The sequence below is a fragment of the Cucurbita moschata genome, unplaced genomic scaffold, assembly GCF_002738365.1.
Source record: "Cucurbita moschata cultivar Rifu unplaced genomic scaffold, Cmos_1.0 Cmo_Scf00004, whole genome shotgun sequence".
NCBI lineage: Eukaryota > Viridiplantae > Streptophyta > Magnoliopsida > Cucurbitales > Cucurbitaceae > Cucurbita > Cucurbita moschata.
The window spans coordinates 3,119,699-3,138,219 of record NW_019268520.1 but is presented as its reverse complement, the minus strand read 5'-3'; the positions used below and the strand labels follow the sequence as shown (position 1 = coordinate 3,138,219).

The following is an 18,521-nucleotide window of genomic DNA, read 5'->3' as shown; positions in this document are numbered from 1 at the left end:
CCCCCCCCCCCCCCCCCCACACGACGGAGTCCGGCGGTTTCCTCTTCTCCGTGCATTCCGGATTCCCTTCGGAGAGAAGTTACTCCGTCCTTGACTTCCCACCTCCGGTATATTCCTTCTCAATGCCACATTTCCTCTCTTGGATTGGAACTTGATCTCGACTGCGCTCATCTCCACTGACGGATCTTCCCACAGGTAAACCTTCGCCCCTAACTCTTAGTTCTTGTTTTTCTTTAATCTCTGTTCATTTTGTTTTGGATCAGGTTTACGTATTGTTCTTGGCTCCAAATTTTTCTTTCCTTCTGTATGACTATTTGGATTTAGATCCATAGCTTTGGCTTGCGATCTTGATCCGAGCTTGACCCTTTTCATCCGTCGTTTCCTGCTTCTATCATCTTCTATGTTGCCTGTTTCTTTTCCCCTCTCTTTGTCAACATTTTCAATTCTGCTTCATTTACATGCGAACATCGCCTAAATTACTCTCTCTAGGTCTGTTTTTGTCATGTCGCAGGGAGTATTATGTTCCGAAACTGTTCCGTTCCATTTGGGAATCGATGTTCTGCTTTTTACTTAAACGAGTATTAAATGATGTTCGGAATTGAGCCATCTTCTCGAAATTTTAGGTTCTTCTAGTCCATTAACACGTACTCGAGATTCACCTTTCGAGCTTGTTCTTTGTTGCTTCGGAATTCACAACTTCTCGTGCTTAGTCTCTCGAGCAGTTGGCATTCTCAATTTTTGGTCATTTGATCATTTACTTCTGTGCTGCTTTCCAACGACAGGCTGGGACATTCAGCTGTGTGCTGATTCGCTTACACCTCTCTAAGTTATGGGGGAGTGGGTTATTGGAGCTGTCATCAACCTCTTTGGCAGCATTGCCATCAACTTTGGAACGAACCTTCTTAAATTAGGCCATAACGAGGTTCGCAGAGATCTTTTCTTTCTCGTTTACTCTCGGTCTACACTGTCTAGCTGAGTACTCTTCACCTACTTGTTATTGCAGTTATTCTTTGTAGAAAGAATTACTTATCATTTTTCTTGAGGATGCAATACAGACATGTTATAAGAGCTTTAGTGGCAGGTGTAAATGTGTCATGCATCATAAAATATATATGACTTCCTTTTAGAAAAAAAGTATTTCACTTTTCAAAGTTGTAAATTTGTTCCCTAATTGGTTTGGTAAGTAATAGCCCATCAAACTTCTGATTTGCAATACTAGTTGGACTCAATTATCTTCGTTCATCGATCACTTTTTATCAGAAGTGTGTTCCAGATAATAGCCAAGTCTTTTTTTTGGCATTCGTCATTTCATGCTGCAATGTCGTTATATGTACTGGGGTTATGAAGAAATTTACTCTTGCAGAGAGAGAAGCATTCTATGCTAGAAAATAATGGTTCTAATGGAAAGTCTCCAATGAAGCCCATTATATACTTCCAGACTTGGAGAATTGGTAATTTTCTGGTGTTAAATTCCTTATAGGCATTTACTTGTTATGCTTTTTTTGGAAGAAGACTACAATTGAAACATAATGCCTTAATTATAACTTACAAGCTTTCATGTACAGGTCTTACATTTTTCATTATTGGAAATTGCCTTAATTTTATTTCCTTCGGATATGCTGCCCAGGTTGGTAGAAAGTTACTTTATCCCATTTCACAATATGAATATGTTCCTATTATAAGAACACCCCTTCCCTGTGAATTTTTAGTCTTTGCAATGTTTACTAGATGTTCTGCGTCTCCATTGATCATGGATTGTTATATTTCCTGTTCTACTTTTTTCTAATTTTACTTCCCTTCCCCCTTCTTTCCCACCCCTACCCTGCAGTCTCTTCTTGCGGCACTTGGATCTGTTCAATTTGTGTCCAATATTGCTTTTGCATACTTCGTCCTCCACGAGATGGTTACTGTTAAGTATGTACATATCTGTAGTCATACGTCTTTGGAACCACGAAGGCTCACATACATGTTTTCATCATCATTGTTTCTAATTTTAATGATCAATGACTATTGCTTTTTTTGCAGGGTAATGGTTGCCACTGCTTTTATTGTTCTGGGAAACAGTTTTCTAGTTGCTTTTGGCAACCATCAGTCCCCTGGTAGATGCCATGCTTTTGATTTATTCATCTTTCAAGTTCTAGTGGCTTTTCCTTCTATATGAAATGTCAAGAATGTCTATTTGAGTTTATAACAAAGCTTCTATGATAAGGGGGAAGGGAAATGATCGTTTAAAAATATCTCAGAATACCAACTAATAAGATTTTTTTTTAATACTGATAGACCATTGTTCGAACTTGGCCTTTATCATCTAGTATACTTAGAAGATGATGACTCTAATCCCCATATTTTGCTCGGAACTTAACAACAAATTATAGGATCAGCTACCCGATATAACGAAACTTGCACTATGATGATGGTCCACTTTCGTTCTGCACTCTGTCTGGAAAAACAATAATTATGATTGCTTTAGCATTCAATGTTGGTTACAATTTCTGCTTACCATAATTTCTTCTGCAGTCGATGCCTTCTACTTTTCATGTTTTATGAATAAAATAATGAAGTATTTTATCTTTTGACTGAATGAGTCGACTTTGATAGGTATTCCCACATTTCCTCTTGTTCAATGCCATCAATGCATTAAACATACCAAAATATACATACTACTAAGATGCACTTGTTGCATATTTCTCTAAGCAACAATTCCTTTGACTTGATGTGAACCTAGTCTTTTGAGTGCATTTTCTGTGCCATTGTACTTAGTGGTTTAGATCCTGATTCTATGGGGTGAAATTCAAGTGCCACAAAATTTAGTTGTACGGTGGCTTAACATAGAGAACTGGATGTTGCCCGTAACATTTTGTTTCACATTTAAGCCTAGGATCATTATCCAATATGTGTAGATTACTAACCAAATAGGCATTCTTTCTGACCACTAAGGTTGGAAAAATGAAGGGGAAAAAAGCTCAAGAGCAGGGTGGTAGTGCAGAAAACATTGTAATGGATTAGTTGATTTAATCTGCTTTTAAGTAATGAATGTTCATTTTTGGTTTTCTCTTTACAGTGTACACTCCAGAGCAGCTGGTGGAGAAATATGGAAATATCACTTTCCTTCTATACTGCGTAATTTTGATCTTCGTTGTTGCTTTACATCACTCAATCTATAGGTTAGAATTAAAATGGATTCTTTCCTTCGTACTTTCTATGAGGCTTTGTGTTGATAATAGTATTCCCCATGGAACGAACATGCAGAAGGGGAGAACTGTTACTTTCTGTTTCTGGTCAAGATCTCAGACCGTATTGGCATATGCTACTGCCATTTTCCTATGCTATAGTTTCAGGTGCAATAGGCTCTTGCTCAGTCTTGTTTGCAAAATCTCTGTAAGTTCACCGACTGTTTTGTCCTTTTTTCCTGTATGTGCTGAACCCACTAATATTTCTTTTTTGCTTTCTCCTTTTGATACCAAATTATCTGTTTTAGGTCAATACTGCTCAGATTGGCCATGTCTAGTGATTATCAGTTGCATAGCTGGTTTACATATTCCTTACTGCTTTTATTTCTCAGTACTGCTGGATTTTGGGTAAGGTTCTATTGGACTCTACTTTTCTCCTTTATTGCTTTCACATTATTAATTATTAATTATTAATTATTATTTCTTGTGATGCAAATGAACATCATTTCCTTAACTCTATGTCCATTATGGATTTTTTTTTAATCTATTTCCACAGATGGCCAGGTTAAACGAAGGACTTTCCCTGTTTGATGCAATCCTTATTGTTCCCATGTTTCAGATAGCTTGGACTTTCTTCTCCATATGCACAGGTTTTATATACTTCAAAGAATTCCAGGTTTTCTCTCTTTCCTCTCTCTCTACGTGCGTGTTGGCGAGTGTGATTGTACTGGGTGTTTTGGGGGGGGGGGTTGTTCTTGAGCCTATTACATGAAGAGAACCACATGAATGACACTGGTTATGACCTACTGAATCTATTAAATAGTATGCTTATTCTTAGAAAAATGGTTTGCATTGCGTGGGATCAAACCTATATCATTTGTCTTATATCGTAAATGCAAGATTTCTATAGTATTTTGTGGGGTGAGACGAGATCTCTGTTTATCAGCTTCTTAACACCTAAAGAATGAGATTCATACTTCTTGTATGGCTCAACAAGTAACCAAGTTATGTTTATTTTTGCTTGACACAATAAATGGCATGGACCATGCATTGGAAAATAGGTCCTGTTTTACTGTCTGTACAAAGCGGTAAAACAAGTGATAACTGTCTAACCATGCACTTTTTTTTACATTTGATTTCAAGGTCATGTTGCATGTTGCCTTTTGATACTCTCCATGCCTCAGCCCTCAAGTATGAATTCAATTTAGGTAGTAAGCTTACCTTTGTACTATCTTCTAAACAGGTGCTTGATGCTTTGAGAACGACGATGTTCATACTGGGAATGATGTCTGTTTTCATAGGCATTTCTTTGCTAGCACCTGATGAGCCGAGAGGTATTTTAATTTAGGTTCGAAGTAATTTTGGGTTTATATTGCAAATCTGAGTGCTTGATTGGAACTTTAATTTCAGATGGTGAATTCAAAGATAATTCACCTTTGCTATCCGAGACGTCCACTAGCTTCTCATCAGAAGAAGAGAGGTATATCAATTATTTTGTGTGTTTATGACATTAGTTTTTCAGAGATTTTGAGTTCAAAACCACTTCCTTCGGTTTGTAATAAAGATATCTGGTATTGTACCCTCTTTTTCTGGGGGGGAATGTGAGTCCTAAATTGGAATTTCTCTGCAGCGAGCAGTCAGAACTATTAAAAAGGTTTCTTCGTAGGGTTTAGTTTATAGAACACGTAAAGTATTGGACAATGAAAAATCTTTGATGGATGAAGTGCTAACTTTCTGCCATTTTATCTGCAATTCCTTACCCATTTCTGTTGCATATGTTTCGTTTACAGACTAATTGTGTCATCCCAAGAATTAGAGACGAAGGACGCAAGATCATTTTCACAAGGATTCTTGTTAAAGATTACAGATGTAGTAGCCAAGGGGAAGGTATGGAGTCAACATTGATGATTTGGAAAGCTTACTTGCTCGATGGTCAACATGTTCGAACAGTTTAACTATATGCTGTCTTATTCATTTTGCAGGCTGCTTTAGCACTTTCTCTGGGTTTTGGAGAAGATTCACTCAATGCATCTGCAGTACTTGTGATGCCTATGGTGTCATCAAGGATGACCGGCTTTAGAGGAACAGGGTTGGAGCGCTCAAAACCTTTCTCCATGAGGAAGTCTGACTGGAGTAAGATCTCGTTGGATGAGGATGCGAAGGTGCTCGACACAAGCATAGGTTTCTCCCAAAACCTTTGAATAGGAGTAGTAAAAAAGGAAAATTTGGGTTGGAGTATTAAATCAATGCCTTTTCTTTATAGGTACAGTAGTTAGGAGTTAGGAGTTAGGAGTTATAATTCAATATACCAGTTACCAAGCATGTTCTTATATAGAATTATAAAAGACAATATTGTATATTATGATGAACAGTATTTTCTCATAAAGCAAGATATTATTTTTTCCCCTTCAGAGACGATTTTTAGACTCCCCTACCAAACTACTGTTTGGAAGAGCAATCCAAGTGTCGTAATGATGCCTTTCCTAACTTCTCAGAACCATGCTTCCCTTTTAGAGTTCAAGATATATCAATACTGAAAGATAAAATAAATTGAACCCTTGGATACTTGGAGTAAGAAGAATCTATAAGGATAGCATCTAAAACTTTTAGTAATAATGTGATAGAGGCGGCATATGTAACAGAGCTTAGTTGGTTGTTTATGAATTGAACTTCTGCCAAGGTTCTTTAGGAGAGAAACTAGTTTGAAGAGCCCATCCTGAACCCAATTCTTCGTTCTGTCGAAAACAGAAGAAAATAATAATGAGGAAATAGGAGTTATTGAAATTCTTGCACTTTCCACCGACCTCAAATTGAAAAGATCAAACCCGCGTCTCTTGCGCTGAAGTCTTCGTGATTTAAAGGACTAACGTGGTATAGAATCGTGATATGTGACCCACGCCCCCAACCCACCTACACAAATTGTCCCCAATAATGCTGTATAAAATATACATAGATAGAGAGATTACAGCTGATTGAAGCAGTGGCCTTTTAACGTATCAAGAATGAGGGGTCCCTTTGGTGGATCGCATTAAGATGGATGGACTTATTGCAAGCCTTCCTGCTAGATAGGTGTCTCTTTGTCTGCTGGTTTTGGGTGTGTCTAATAGGATATCCATAAATGCATGTCTTTGAAGACGTTGTGGGTGAGATTTGTAAATACTTGGTCATTGACTAGGGGAGTCATAGTTCAATCAAGTGAGACACTTGGTGAGTTGTAGTCCAACCAAACGAGATCAAAAGTCAGTAGGTGAGTTGTAACCCACGACGAGTAGATGATTGTTGCTTTAGATGAGATCGAAAGTAATTAGGTTTGTTTAGGTAGATAACTCAATTAGATGAGATGATAGGTGAGATATAACTCTAACCCTACCAAGTTAAACTAGAAATTCATTTTTAAATTATTATTTTTGGATCAAGAGCAGCCCACCTGATTAGTTGTGCAACTAACTTGATTTTTTTTTAGTAACATGTGGAGCGGAGAGATCTAAACCTTTGACCTCTAGGTCGAAGGTATATGTCTAAACTAGTTTAGCTATGTTCAGATTGGGAATCAACTTGATTAGTTGTTCGACCAAAATCACGGAATAATTATTAGAGTAAACTTGGAAATTATGTTCGAGTTGCTAAAATAATGTACAGAAATGAGTTAGGCTCTCATATCGTTTTCTATTGAAATGGTGAGAGGGAGTTGGTGGAACTGAGAGGTGAAGGAATTGTTGAATTGAAGCTCCATTAAAACATGAGAAAACTATGTATAAACCCCATTAATGCAATCGCTTACAATAATTTAAGCTCCATTAATTGCTTAAATTAGTTATATTGCAGTAGTTGCAGGCTTCGTTGCATCTTCAGCTGTTCATAGAACCTTCTGATGAACTCCTCAGCCTGATTATCCACTTGTCCACTTTCACAGGTAATATCATTTTCTTCCTCAGATGAATAGTTTGATATCCGTACGTTAAATGGGGTAACGAGTGGGCTTCCCTCCTCCATTGCAGGACTCAAAGCATAGCTACAAGCATCAATACAGGCCGCCTCGGCTTCTGGGTATGAATCTTCTTCCTCTTCTTTCTTTTCTTGTTGCTTTATCTCCACAGGAAGGTTGATACAGGGGAAGTAAGTCTGGTATTTGGTACTGCGCTTTGACATGTGGGAAAAAACAGGATTAATGGGAGTGTTGCTCCAAGGGAATTCATAGTCCTGTATGTCGAAACCGCCACGTGTCATTTCTCTTCCACCGGAGTGGTGGTGGTGATGATGGAACATGAAGTAATTGGTCATAGATTTTCTGAACACCTTCCCTCTCTTCACCATTAAATTCATGTCCATGATGAACCTTCTCTTTGAGATCAGACCCTTTCTTGCCATTAGGATAAGCGTCGCCTTAAGAACATTCCAAAGCCTCTTGACTCTTACAGAGGATTGGAGACCCATGATTGATTTTAATTGTGTTTTTCAGCTTCTGAGAATGGGATAGGATGGGTTTCTTTGTTCCTGCAAGGTTTGGCAAACCTCGCAGAGGCAAAGAAAACCCAACAAGAGGAGGAAACAACAGGGAGATGGGAAAACACCAAACTCTGCCTTGGATTCTTATAGGAAAATGGAGGTTGTGGAAGGAAGCAACGCTCCTGTATTTGAATATTGAGATCCAACCACCGCTCCTAATCCAATTCCATGGTCATTTCGTTCTATATTTGTTTAATATGCTTTGAATTAGAAAAGAAGTGACTTTAGGACAAATTTTGTGAGGCCTTTACAATGGAAAAGAGCAAGCAATTGTTTGGAAGTTGCTGCTGTGTGTGCAAAAAGAAAGAATACTACCTTTTCCAACGGTACTTAACATTTGCTCAATTATTAGGCCACCAACCTACTTTTTTGACTTGGTCCAACTCCATCATTGTGTTTATAAAGTTTCTCTTGTGACCTTTGAGCGTTTAAGACGAATCTTAAGTCATCTATTCGAGTCGTTGTTTCGGGAAATTTTGTAGGATTACAGTGATTCGTACGAGTAATAGTTGGCTGGTAGTTGAGTTACTGTCAAGTTGTCAAATGGAGACTTGTCTCTTGCTGTTATAAAAAAAAATACCCTCTTTATCACGCAAGTAGAGGAAATGGGAAACAACTTGATTATGGAACCAAGTCGCTTGTCACACCCGGGAATGGGTTTCTCCCGAAGCATTGGATCATTCTCACCCATGACTTCCATGTAAGACTAGTGCCACAAAGGCTTTTGGCGGTCTTAATGTTGCATACCACGATAGGAATTTCGACTGGGGTGAAATCGTAACAAGGTAGCCGTAGGGGAACGTGTGGTTGGATTGGATCCTTTGCGAGCAAATAGTTTTTTAGTCCAGTCCAACCACAAAAGAAAAAAGAAACTTTAAAAAGAACATAAAGAAGTAAGTTTGTCACATGGTACTATATAATTGGACCACGCGGTTGAGTTGCAAAAAATGGTTGAAGCCCAACTAGCACCCAACCATTACTTGGTGCATTATTTTTTTCTTCAACATTTAACACGTCATTGATCATCTCCAAAAATCTCGGTTAGAGCAGTCATATGCCAAACGTCCTAGGAACTACGCGTTCTATGAAAAGGAGTTTCACTATTTGCCCTTAGGATGATATCTTATTTTAGTTATTTAATAGATTCTCAAACTTTTAAATTTGAAATTTGTGAATAATAAATTCATAAATTTTAAAAATGTTAAATAATTTTATGACTTTTTAATTTTGAATTTAATGGATCTTTTTCAAATTAATAAATCTATTAGAGATCAAATTAAAATTTGACTAATTGGGAATTGAGCTTTTAATTTTGTGGCCAAACTTCGAGCATAGTTCAACGAATAAGGAGTCTATCGATTAAATCAAACAATTCAATTCTCCACTCTCGACAATTATTTAATTAAAAAAGATAAAAATTTTAATTTTGTGTTCAATAAAATAAATTTTAAAATATTAAATATGTGAGATACACCATCAAAAAAATTTAAGGACTTTTTTGAAATTTTTTTTTAAAGTGGGGATTTAATTCTAGAATTAAAACTTTTAATAAAATTTATGAATGTTGACCAAATTATTTCATGGTTAATTATATTTTTTTAGTTGTCAAATAGTCGAAATTATTGCTCATGAATGTCAAATATATTTTTTAGTTGAAATTTTCCATTTTTCCAGTCTTCCATTAGACAAATATAAAACATAATAAAAATATTTAATAATATTTTATAAATAAAAATATTATAGAACTTTCTACCAATATAATTTATACAAATTTAAATTTAAATTCTACAACGTTGTCTCAACACTTAAAATTAAAATATATGTGTATATATATATATATATATATATATAGATATATACAAAAGTAAAAAAATTAATAAATAAATAAAATGAATAAAAGAGAGGAATAAAAATATCGCGCCAAATCGTAAAGATTTGATTAGCCAGTTTGGTGGAAGAAGGTGTTGAAGTGGGACCCACGCTCATCTGCGGCCATTGACTGTTACTTCCGGAGAAGGAGAAGCCGCGAAAGCTACAGGCTGTGGGGGTCTGGGTCTACGAGGCGTTCCAATGAAGCCCCCCATTTCTTTCCATCCCGCGAATTCTTAACCCCTTTCCTGAAACATCCTAATCCCGTTCCACCTCAAACCATCCCCAAAGTCAAATCGGACGCAGTTGCAGGTATAATTGATCTGTTCCTTACTTCTTACCCGCAGATTTCAGGTATGAATCGCCTGGTTCTTCCATATCCTTGCCTTTATCTGTTTGAATTCTTCCTTGTTGTTCCTTTCTTTTAGTTTCTTCTTCAATCCTGGTTGCAATAATATGCCCAACCATGGAAGATACACCATGCGCCTTTTACATGATTTGATTGTGTACTTCTAATTGGATAAATGTCTGTCTATGCGCGTTTAGTGCTGTTCTTCATTTGATTTGAGGATTTCTCATATTATGATTTTGTCTCCTCTGATAAATATAGCACTTTCATTGTCATGTCATGTTTGTTCTTGATCTACCATGTATTTTTCTCACTCTTCGAATAGTTTCAGCTCCAACTACACATTCGTGGAACAGGCGTTATTTCTTTTTTTCTTTTTTTTAATGTTTCTGCAGCATGAAAGCATGACTTTTTCTTGAATGTAATGGTGAGTTATTGCTAGGTGGCAGTATGAGGCCGGGAACTCTGAGCGTTGGAGAATGTTCGAGTTCTACTTCATTGAGCTCTCATCAAGACATTGACGATGATCGCATGATTGCTGTTGCATTAACGGAAGAGTACGCTAAGCTAGATGGTGGTGTTGCCAGACGCCTCTCCAACCTTGCCCCTATTGCTGTATGAATCTTTGCTCTTTTCCTTTTGTTCTAGCTTAGTTTTTTTTGTTTTTTTTTTTTTCTTTTAATAATTTTCAAGCCACCGCTTTACCCTTCAAAGAGATTATTAGTTATCACTTCTCATATGAAAATATGAAAGTGTTTTCTCTTTTTAGGACGTTGTCCTGAAACTTTATTCAAATAGAATGTTCTGAAATGCTTGATTTATTGGTTTTCTGATTGTTCTCCTCATATCTTGGCTTATGAACTATTGTTGCTCCATCTTTTGAAAAAAGATATTACCTGAACTCATATGTTAAACTTCACTCTTTGCGTTATTCCAGCATACTCCAAGGGTAAATTTGTACATCCCCACCCAAAGTGATGCGAGTTTGGAGTATCATAGGCTTCTTCAGAGGTACGTATCCCTCATTTTCTAAAGGAAAAGTTAGCTGGGGCTTGGTCAACAGATCTATATGTATGAAAAATACTACCTTTTCTCTCTGTAGAATAATGATGAAATTTAGCATAAAGAACAACTGTTAAAGAATTTTTACAAGCGACACATGCACATTCCCTATCTAGAGAGAGAGAGAGAGAGACATGCACATTCATGAGCAAGCATTGGTGGATTGAAAATTACTTCCAGGGAGTTGAAACGATGCATAAATTCTCAAGTTTACTAGGTGGGTAATTTTGTAATCATGATCCGGTTGAAGGTCACAAAACCATTATGTCCAATTGATGACCTTATTGTTACTACTATTATGTTATATTCTTTATCGTGATTTAGGCTGTCTTAAAGGGATGTCATCTTCTGTGCCATAGCTAGTTCCTTGATTGAGGAATAGTTCAAACAAATCTAAAATTTTCATCACAAAATCAACAAATATAATAGCAAGTCATCACGATCCTTAACTTCGCCAACTCAAGGCCATTTGAGACAGCTTATTAGCCTACAGTCCAGTTTGAGCCATCCAAATCCTAGCCTATATTCTTCCAGGGTGCAGTTCGATTCTGTATCTCCCTTTACAACATGAACAAAGTTCATTATGGGTTTTCTTTCTTACTTAATTTCAGTCCTCTTATTCAGTTGCTCCTGCAACTTCAATTTAATCCATGCCTCTAATTTCTTAAATTATGCTTTGGATAAAAGCTTAGCTTTTTAAAATGAATATGGCATCATAGGAATAATCCAAAAAAAAGTAGCTATGGTGTTTTTCCCCCCTTGGATGCTAATTGTTATTACTGTGATAATATCTAAACCCAATAAGGATGGCCTGTTTTTTCATTGCATCCATGTGTTCTCAAGAGGGAATTCATGAAAATTACTCAGGATAAAAACTGATGGTTGTATAAGTCTATGTTTAATGCCATTAAAATTTACAATCTCCCTAGGCTTCTCTTCTCTCTCCTACCACCTGTGATGAAGTAGTTTTCATCTCATTGTGTTTCAGGCTAAATGTCTATGGTTTGCATGAAGTGAAGGTTTCTGGAGATGGAAATTGTCAGGTATGTTGATTTTTTAAATAAGAAGTAGAAGCTTCGGTTTTATCTACAATTTACCTATAGTTTCTTCTTATTTGGCAGTTTCGAGCACTTTCAGATCAGCTGTACAAATCACCTGAGTATCACAAGCACGTGCGGAAAGACATTGTAAAGCAGGTAGACTGTCATATCTCGAGGGGCTTGAACTAGGGAGAATAGTGGCTCCTTTTCATTTGGGGTGAAAAGCTGAGCTTTTGTGTAAGGCAATTGAAAGAGAAAGTAGTAGAGAAGGTTTATGTAGCATGTAGCCACGGTAGTTGGGAATGGGATTGGTAAATTTTCACTTATATTTGGTTTTAGAATCTGCAACTTTGGTTTGTATTTTGTCAGATCAGAGGTGTTCTCTTATCCGGATTTTAATCAATATGTATAAATTAAATCTACCTGTTAGACTTGTTAGTAGTGACTTGTAATATCTTACTCATGTTTTGGTGTCAAATTGAAGTGAATAGAGTTTTCGAGTCAGGGTGAATATCTTGCTTGTGTATTACTCACCTGGGTTTATTTTCATGTTCCAGCTAAAGGACTACCGTTCTCAATATGAAGGTTACGTTCCAATGAAGTTCAGTCGTTATTACAAGAAAATGGCGAAGTATGTGAAATTGTTCACGATCATACTCTCTCTTTCTCTCTTATTGAATCGATGGTCATCTGTGGATTAACTGATCTTAAACATGTTCTTGAGGAAAGGTCTCATTTTTTTATTTCTTAATATATGATGCAGATCTGGTGAATGGGGGGACCATGTTACCCTACAAGCAGCAGCTGATAAGGTATATCATATGGCAATATTAACTGTCACCTTTTTATTTGCTACCTTATTGATTGAATGTTGTATGGCATTATCGATTTAAGATTTTGTATAAAATACGCCCAAAGGAGAATGAGCAGCAAGTTCTCATATCCTTGGAAATGTAAGCAATGAATGAAAATTACTGAGACACTGGATTACAGTATTTGCTACCTTACTGAAGTCAGACTCTTGGATTAGGTGTTTTTTCAACTACCATTTGAACTTGGAGTTCAAGATAAACTAGAGAGAGGGAGAGAGAGAGAGAGTGGAAGAGATGGGTGGCAGTACGTCAATGAAAGAACAACTATTTCAAAGAATTTGTTTATCTTGTTCCATGAGTATATTATATTCCAAAAAATCTGGAAGATTTTCCATTAGAACATTACCTGCCTTCTCTGTTTGTTTCTTGATCTTGCTGCTTGATTTTGTGCAGTTTGCTGCAAAGATTTGCCTCCTCACGTCATTTAGAGATACTTGTTTCATTGAAATTGTTCCGCAATCTCAGACTCCTAAGCGTGGTAAGTTAAGAAGCATGGATATGGATACAAGACATAAATATGATACGGACGTAGAGACCTGTCAATTTATATGGATAAGATATGTTTATTAAAAAATACCTTTTTAAAAAATATATATCATTTCTATGCCCGATGAATTTGAAGTCAACAAGTTTATGCCCTTGTATACTTAAAAAAATGTGTGATATGTTTTGGCTTAAAATTTATTATTTTTATCTCTTTATTGTCTTAACAAATGTCTTATGCATGTCTAATAAGTAGAAGGCTTGTTTTAATTTTACAACACGAAAATGCTTTCAAAGTGTTTGTGCTTCTTAAGTCGTAAGATAGTGGATATTTCTTGAAATTGTCGTCATGATTTTTCATGGTGGAAATAGATTTACTTGATTGATTATATGAAATATATTACAAAAGGGGTGGAAAGCCAAACCCCTGGCTGAGGAAGATTACAAGATGTTGCGATGTAGTGTAGAAACATAATCATGAGAAACTGAATTGGCAGTTGAATATAGTTTTATATTTTCAAATACCCTAAAAGTCCTTTCCGAAACCTTCATAAATCCAAATTTCATTGCACATCTTCTTTTATTATTCATTTTCCTCGAGAGTTTTAGCTATATGAAATATTGGAGAGTGATAATTTGTGCTGCTTAGATTAAGATATTTTTTTACTGCAAGTTTAAGGTGGAACCTGTGATAATAAAATATCTTGCAAGATATTTGATGTTGATGAAATTCAATAGATGCATTAACTACATAAGACGGGACTTTTTATCAGGGCTGTCTTCAAACGAACATATAATTGTGATATACATTTCCTCTGTACCTCAGTTTCTCAATATGTAGAAACGTTTGAATGTCGACACTGTTGCATTTACACACACAAAATGCTTTGCTGTAGTTTTAGAATACTAGGGTTCTTACAGCTCCTTTACCTTTGCAATAATGCAGAGCTCTGGTTAAGTTTCTGGTCTGAGGTTCACTACAATTCACTTTACGAAATTCAAGGTTTGGTTATACTGCAAAATCCATTTTCTGGTTCTCAGAGTAGCAAGGTTTAATTGGAGTGAATGTGTTTATATGGGAATCTTGGTTTTTAATGGTGATAATGTGTTTGTCTTTCTTGCAGATGTTCCAGTTCAACAAAAACCAGGAAAAAAACATTGGTTGTTCTAGTTAAACAGATTGATGTGAGTATAGATAGCATCCTAGATATGTGAGTATAGATAGCATCCTAGATATGTGAGTACTACACTACAAAGTTCTTGTTCTCTTTTTCGGTAAAAAAAAAAAAAAAGAAAGGAAAACCATATGATTGATCTTTATATATATAGTTTTATGTAAATAGTTCGTCATACATACATTGCCTTGTATTAGTTAGTGCACTTATAGATCCAATGAACTCTATGATAGAATTATAGTCACATTATGAACTCAAAAACTCTGGTGCACCTGTCCTAGTAGCATAACTGAATTCAGTTTAGCATATCCTACACCTACAGAGCAAGAAATAATTCATTTGTATTCATGAAATATCAAATTGACTTGACTCTTGGAACTTTGTGACTCTGCATAGTTTTGTGGCATATATATTTATTGGCTGATGAGTAATGGGTAAAGGAAAATGGTTTTTGGTGTTCTCATTACAAATTAATAAGGGAAAATTAAGCAGAAATGCAGAAAACAAGCTAGAAAGGAGGTTAGCTCGGTGAGAGCAAGCCACTCATGCTCATTTCCAGTTGTGGGCAACAATGTCAGCCAAATCAACAACCCGTTGAGAGTAACCCCACTCGTTGTCATACCAAGCAATAACCTTCACCAAGTCATCACCCATAACCATAGTCAAGGAAGAGTCGACGGTTGAGGAGACATCAGAGCACCTAAAATCGACCGAAACAAGGGGCTCGTCACAAACAGAGAGGATGCCGTTGAGCTCCTTCTCAGCACTTTCCCGGAATGCTGCATTCACCTCTTCAGCAAAGGTCTTCTTAGAAACCTGGACAACAAGGTCTACAACAGAAACATTTGGAGTGGGCACACGAAGTGCAATCCCATTGAGTTTTCCTTTAAGAGAAGGGAGGACTAGAGCAACAGCTTTGGCTGCTCCTGTGGAGGTAGGAACAATGTTGAGTGCAGCAGCTCTTGCCCTTCTGAGGTCACGGTGGCTGGCATCAAGTAGCCTCTGGTCACCAGTGTAGGAGTGAGTGGTAGTCATTGTTCCCTTGATGATACCTGCCATAGATTTATACCAAAACTTTCACAAACCTGAATTTTAGCACCTGAATTTGCAAGGGCCTAGAAATGTAAGTGCTATTGATGAATCTATGCTGGAATTCAGTATGTATTACCAAACTTCTGGTCAAGGACCTTGACAAAAGGAGCTAGGCAATTGGTAGTGCAAGAAGCATTGCTGATGATAGGCTCATCAGGGCTGTAAGCGTCGGCATTAACCCCAATGACGTAGGTCGGTATGTCACCCTTCCCAGGTGCTGTAATTAGGACCTTCTTTGCTCCAGCCTGAATGTGCTTCCCTGCACCCTCTCTATCAACAAACACCCCAGTTCCTTCAATCACCAAGTCTATTCCCAAGTCCCTGCATTGTCATTTATCTAATCATTCAATTTTTTTTTTTTAATCTCATACAGATAACGAATGAAAAGTAGAAGCATAGAAGTTGAACACCCACTTCCAGGGAAGGTTGAGAGGGTTGCGGTTGGAGACCACCTGGATGATCTTGCCATCAACTGAAATAGCTTCATCTCCGGCAGGTTTGACATCGGCATCAAAGATGCCGAGGGTGGAGTCGTACTTGAGGAGGTGAGAAGCTTGCTTGACGCCGCCAGAATCGTTGATGGCAATGACATCAAGTGGGGAATCCTTGCGACCATGCCAGCACCTCAAGAAATTCCTGCCAATCCTTCCAAACCCATTGATGGCTACCTTAAGCTTTGCTTCCACAATCCCTTTCTTATACCCTCCGCTACTTCCCACCTTCAAGAATTTAAAATGGATGTAGGTAAGGCATATGAAGAACCATTAGTGTAGTATGAATATTCACTTCTATATAACCCCCTCATGCTATCTCAGATATGAAACCATAGACCATAGTACGTGCTAGAAGAAGCTTATAGACGAAAAATAAAATGAAGCGGAGTATATTCAGTGGTCCAAATAGAACTTTCCAAAGAAATAGCTTAGTAGCCACGTTAGCTGCACTTGGGATGATTTTAGGGGCAGTGTATTTCCTTTCGATTAGGGGCAGTGTATTCCGTTTCGCTATATAATCGTGTGGTTTCTGGAAATTTATGATAAATCAAATTGAAGCCAAATTAGGCTTTGCTGTTGATCAATCAACAGCCTAAATCTACTACCTCTCTCCCAAAAACAGACCTAACCATCAATCAAGATTTTGTTCCTTAAGATGAACACAATTGACAGAAGCCATGAATGTTATTTCTAACATGTTCACTCATGTAACCATAGTACAACTTTTGCTACATCCCATGACTCAATGTAGATTGCTGCAGCATCATTCAAATCCGATACATAACTTTTCATTGAAGAAATGAAAAGGGAAGAAACCATGACAAACTTTTAAGAAGAGAGAACTCACAGCAGAGGTCTGGAAGGCAATGACGGAAAGGAAGTCATCGGAGGTTCGCCTAGCAAACGGGAGGCAGGTCGACGAGTTGCGGAGGCCAGAGAATTCTCCAAATCCCTTTCCAGTAGCCTGCAATGCAAGAGAATGCAACAATGTTCTCAGATGAAAAACAGGAAGAGATTAAAGAAGGGGCGAGAAAGGAAGAGTGCAAGCAATGCAGGAACCTGGAGAGATGGTTTGGCTACTGAGAGAGTAGCCGTAGCCATGGTTGAGGGGCGATGAGAAGAGCAAAATGGGGGAAAGCAGAAGCAGAAGCTTGAAGCAGTAGAAGAGAGATGGGAAATTGAGAAGGGTGAGAGTGTATATAATAAATATGTATTTGGATGAATGGCTTTGAATGAATGAGGAAGGCTGAACAGAGGATGAGATAATGGATAGAGCCTCTCACTCAACGAATGGCTGTGGTTGTTCTATTCTCTGCATCTTCTTCTACTACTGTCTGGTTTGTGATACTGTTTTCTTCACCCCTCTCCCTTCCCCCACCGATTATAAATGCCAAACTCATTATGGCCTCAAACTCCTCTCCTTTTTGTTCTTAGTTGTTTTTATTCTTTTTATTCTTTTTATTCAGAGTCCAAGCACCAGAAGTTTGTCATCCCAGCAAAATACCAACTTCAAATATTACCCAATACACAATTTTCGTCGAATTATCTTACTTTAACGTCTCGATATGTCTAGATTTTGAATTTTTTCATTCCTTATCCTTGAACTTTGATTTTTTTTTTTTTTTTTTTTTTTAAATACAGTTGAAGGGTTCATTATCTTAGAGAAAAAACAAGATAGAAATTTGAACCGGCGGTTGATTTATAAAAATTAAAATATCATACCCAACATTGTTCATTTGAATTGATGTGAAAATTGATTGGGTAAGTGATTTTTATGATATCTTTTTAAATAAAAATTAATTTTATTTTCTATAGTTGGAAATAAATTTTAAAGTTTGAATAATAAAAATAAAACTTTTAGAAGTCCAAGTATTTTATATAATTTGTCCAATAATTTTTAAAATTAAAATGTGGGCCATGGGGAGGATGATTTTAGCCACATAATCCTTTACACATTGAGAGTGTATGTACCAATATTCAATACACATTATGCAAAAACCTAAGTTTTTGCCTTTGAAATTCTGAAAATATCTTAGATATTATGTGGCAAAATTATAATTTCTTTCGTTTAATATTTGTACCTTTTAAACAATATCAATAAAATTAAAAATAATAACTTTAAACTAAGAAAAAAAATCAAAACAAAAGTAAAACTTGGTTTCAAAAGACAGGAAGCTACAAAAATTAATAAAACTAGCTTGAATAATTTACTGTAAATTGAAGAAAAAAAAATATGTATGATCTTTTAAATAGTTAGTAGTATAAGAAGTTCGATAGATTTATGTTTAGCAGCAAACTCGGAGGATCGGAAAGATTATTGTTACTACGCAAAATACTCGAACCAAACCATCCATTTATGATATTATTTGTTATCTGTAGGGGGTAGCAAACAATAAACTAAAAGGCTAA

At 36.7% G+C, this 18,521-nt stretch overlaps 4 protein-coding genes across 11 annotated transcripts; 2 read left to right on the top strand and 2 right to left on the bottom strand.

Annotated features, from left to right (window-relative positions):
* Positions 1-20: 20 nt before the first annotated feature.
* Positions 21-5,581, top strand: LOC111442184 (probable magnesium transporter NIPA8). 3 transcript variants are annotated; one of them, XM_023079479.1, is made up of 14 exons: positions 21-195; positions 783-922; positions 1,364-1,451; positions 1,566-1,627; positions 1,829-1,914; positions 2,026-2,099; positions 3,062-3,164; positions 3,250-3,378; positions 3,479-3,578; positions 3,790-3,846; positions 4,414-4,504; positions 4,581-4,650; positions 4,961-5,057; positions 5,153-5,581. In XM_023079479.1, the coding sequence occupies exons 2-14, from the start codon at positions 830-832 to the stop codon at positions 5,369-5,371; spliced, it is 1,269 nt and encodes a 422-aa protein (XP_022935247.1). In that variant the 5' UTR covers positions 21-195; positions 783-829; the 3' UTR covers positions 5,372-5,581. The 3 variants fall into 3 exon arrangements, with proteins under 3 accessions (XP_022935247.1, XP_022935246.1, XP_022935248.1); XM_023079478.1 differs by having other exon boundaries at positions 3,727-3,846; XM_023079480.1 differs by lacking the exon at positions 783-922 and having other exon boundaries at positions 3,727-3,846.
* Positions 5,582-6,807: 1,226 nt separating this feature from the next.
* Positions 6,808-8,075, bottom strand: LOC111442185. The gene has a single exon (XM_023079481.1). The coding sequence runs from the start codon at positions 7,602-7,604 to the stop codon at positions 6,981-6,983; it is 624 nt and encodes a 207-aa protein (XP_022935249.1). The 5' UTR covers positions 7,605-8,075; the 3' UTR covers positions 6,808-6,980.
* A 1,540-nt stretch (positions 8,076-9,615) lies between these two features.
* LOC111442252 (OTU domain-containing protein DDB_G0284757-like) lies at positions 9,616-16,069 on the top strand. Of its 6 annotated transcripts, XM_023079567.1 has the most exons (11): positions 9,616-9,899; positions 10,344-10,509; positions 10,832-10,905; positions 11,945-11,999; positions 12,060-12,152; positions 12,554-12,627; positions 12,760-12,808; positions 13,262-13,346; positions 14,298-14,354; positions 14,476-14,562; positions 15,992-16,069. In XM_023079567.1, the coding sequence occupies exons 2-10, from the start codon at positions 10,345-10,347 to the stop codon at positions 14,520-14,522; spliced, it is 699 nt and encodes a 232-aa protein (XP_022935335.1). In that variant the 5' UTR covers positions 9,616-9,899; position 10,344; the 3' UTR covers positions 14,523-14,562; positions 15,992-16,069. The 6 variants fall into 6 exon arrangements, with proteins under 6 accessions (XP_022935335.1, XP_022935337.1, XP_022935338.1 ...); XM_023079569.1 differs by lacking the exon at positions 15,992-16,069 and having other exon boundaries at positions 9,616-9,857; positions 14,476-14,870; XM_023079570.1 differs by lacking the exon at positions 15,992-16,069 and having other exon boundaries at positions 9,616-9,857; positions 10,337-10,509; positions 14,476-14,870.
* On the bottom strand, positions 14,906-17,348 carry LOC111442251 (glyceraldehyde-3-phosphate dehydrogenase A, chloroplastic-like). Its single transcript, XM_023079564.1, has 5 exons — positions 17,172-17,348; positions 16,960-17,076; positions 16,033-16,337; positions 15,695-15,939; positions 14,906-15,578 (listed from the first exon to the last, which is right to left on the bottom strand). Exons 1-5 carry the CDS (start codon positions 17,211-17,213, stop codon positions 15,076-15,078), a joined length of 1,212 nt encoding a protein of 403 aa, XP_022935332.1. The 5' UTR covers positions 17,214-17,348; the 3' UTR covers positions 14,906-15,075.
* Between the last annotated feature and the right edge of the window lie 1,173 nt (positions 17,349-18,521).

Bases quoted from the DNA above. Each gene is read 5' to 3' on its own strand.
- LOC111442184 (XM_023079478.1), top strand. From the start codon at position 830: ATGGGGGAGTGGGTTATTGGAGCTGTCATCAACCTCTTTGGCAGCATT. The intron at 1,628-1,828 runs GTTGGTAGAAAG...CCTACCCTGCAG, and splicing joins CCTTCGGATATGCTGCCCAG to TCTCTTCTTGCGGCACTTGG. The intron at 4,651-4,960 runs GTATATCAATTA...TTTCGTTTACAG, and splicing joins TTCTCATCAGAAGAAGAGAG to ACTAATTGTGTCATCCCAAG.
- LOC111442185 (XM_023079481.1), bottom strand. From the start codon at position 7,604: ATGGGTCTCCAATCCTCTGTAAGAGTCAAGAGGCTTTGGAATGTTCTT.
- LOC111442252 (XM_023079567.1), top strand. From the start codon at position 10,345: ATGAGGCCGGGAACTCTGAGCGTTGGAGAATGTTCGAGTTCTACTTCA. The intron at 12,809-13,261 runs GTATATCATATG...GATTTTGTGCAG, and splicing joins TACAAGCAGCAGCTGATAAG to TTTGCTGCAAAGATTTGCCT. The intron at 13,347-14,297 runs GTAAGTTAAGAA...GCAATAATGCAG, and splicing joins ATCTCAGACTCCTAAGCGTG to AGCTCTGGTTAAGTTTCTGG.
- LOC111442251 (XM_023079564.1), bottom strand. From the start codon at position 17,213: ATGGCTACGGCTACTCTCTCAGTAGCCAAACCATCTCTCCAG. The intron at 16,338-16,959 runs GTGAGTTCTCTC...AAATTCTTGAAG, and splicing joins TTGCCTTCCAGACCTCTGCT to GTGGGAAGTAGCGGAGGGTA. The intron at 15,940-16,032 runs GTGGGTGTTCAA...ATGACAATGCAG, and splicing joins CCTCTCAACCTTCCCTGGAA to GGACTTGGGAATAGACTTGG.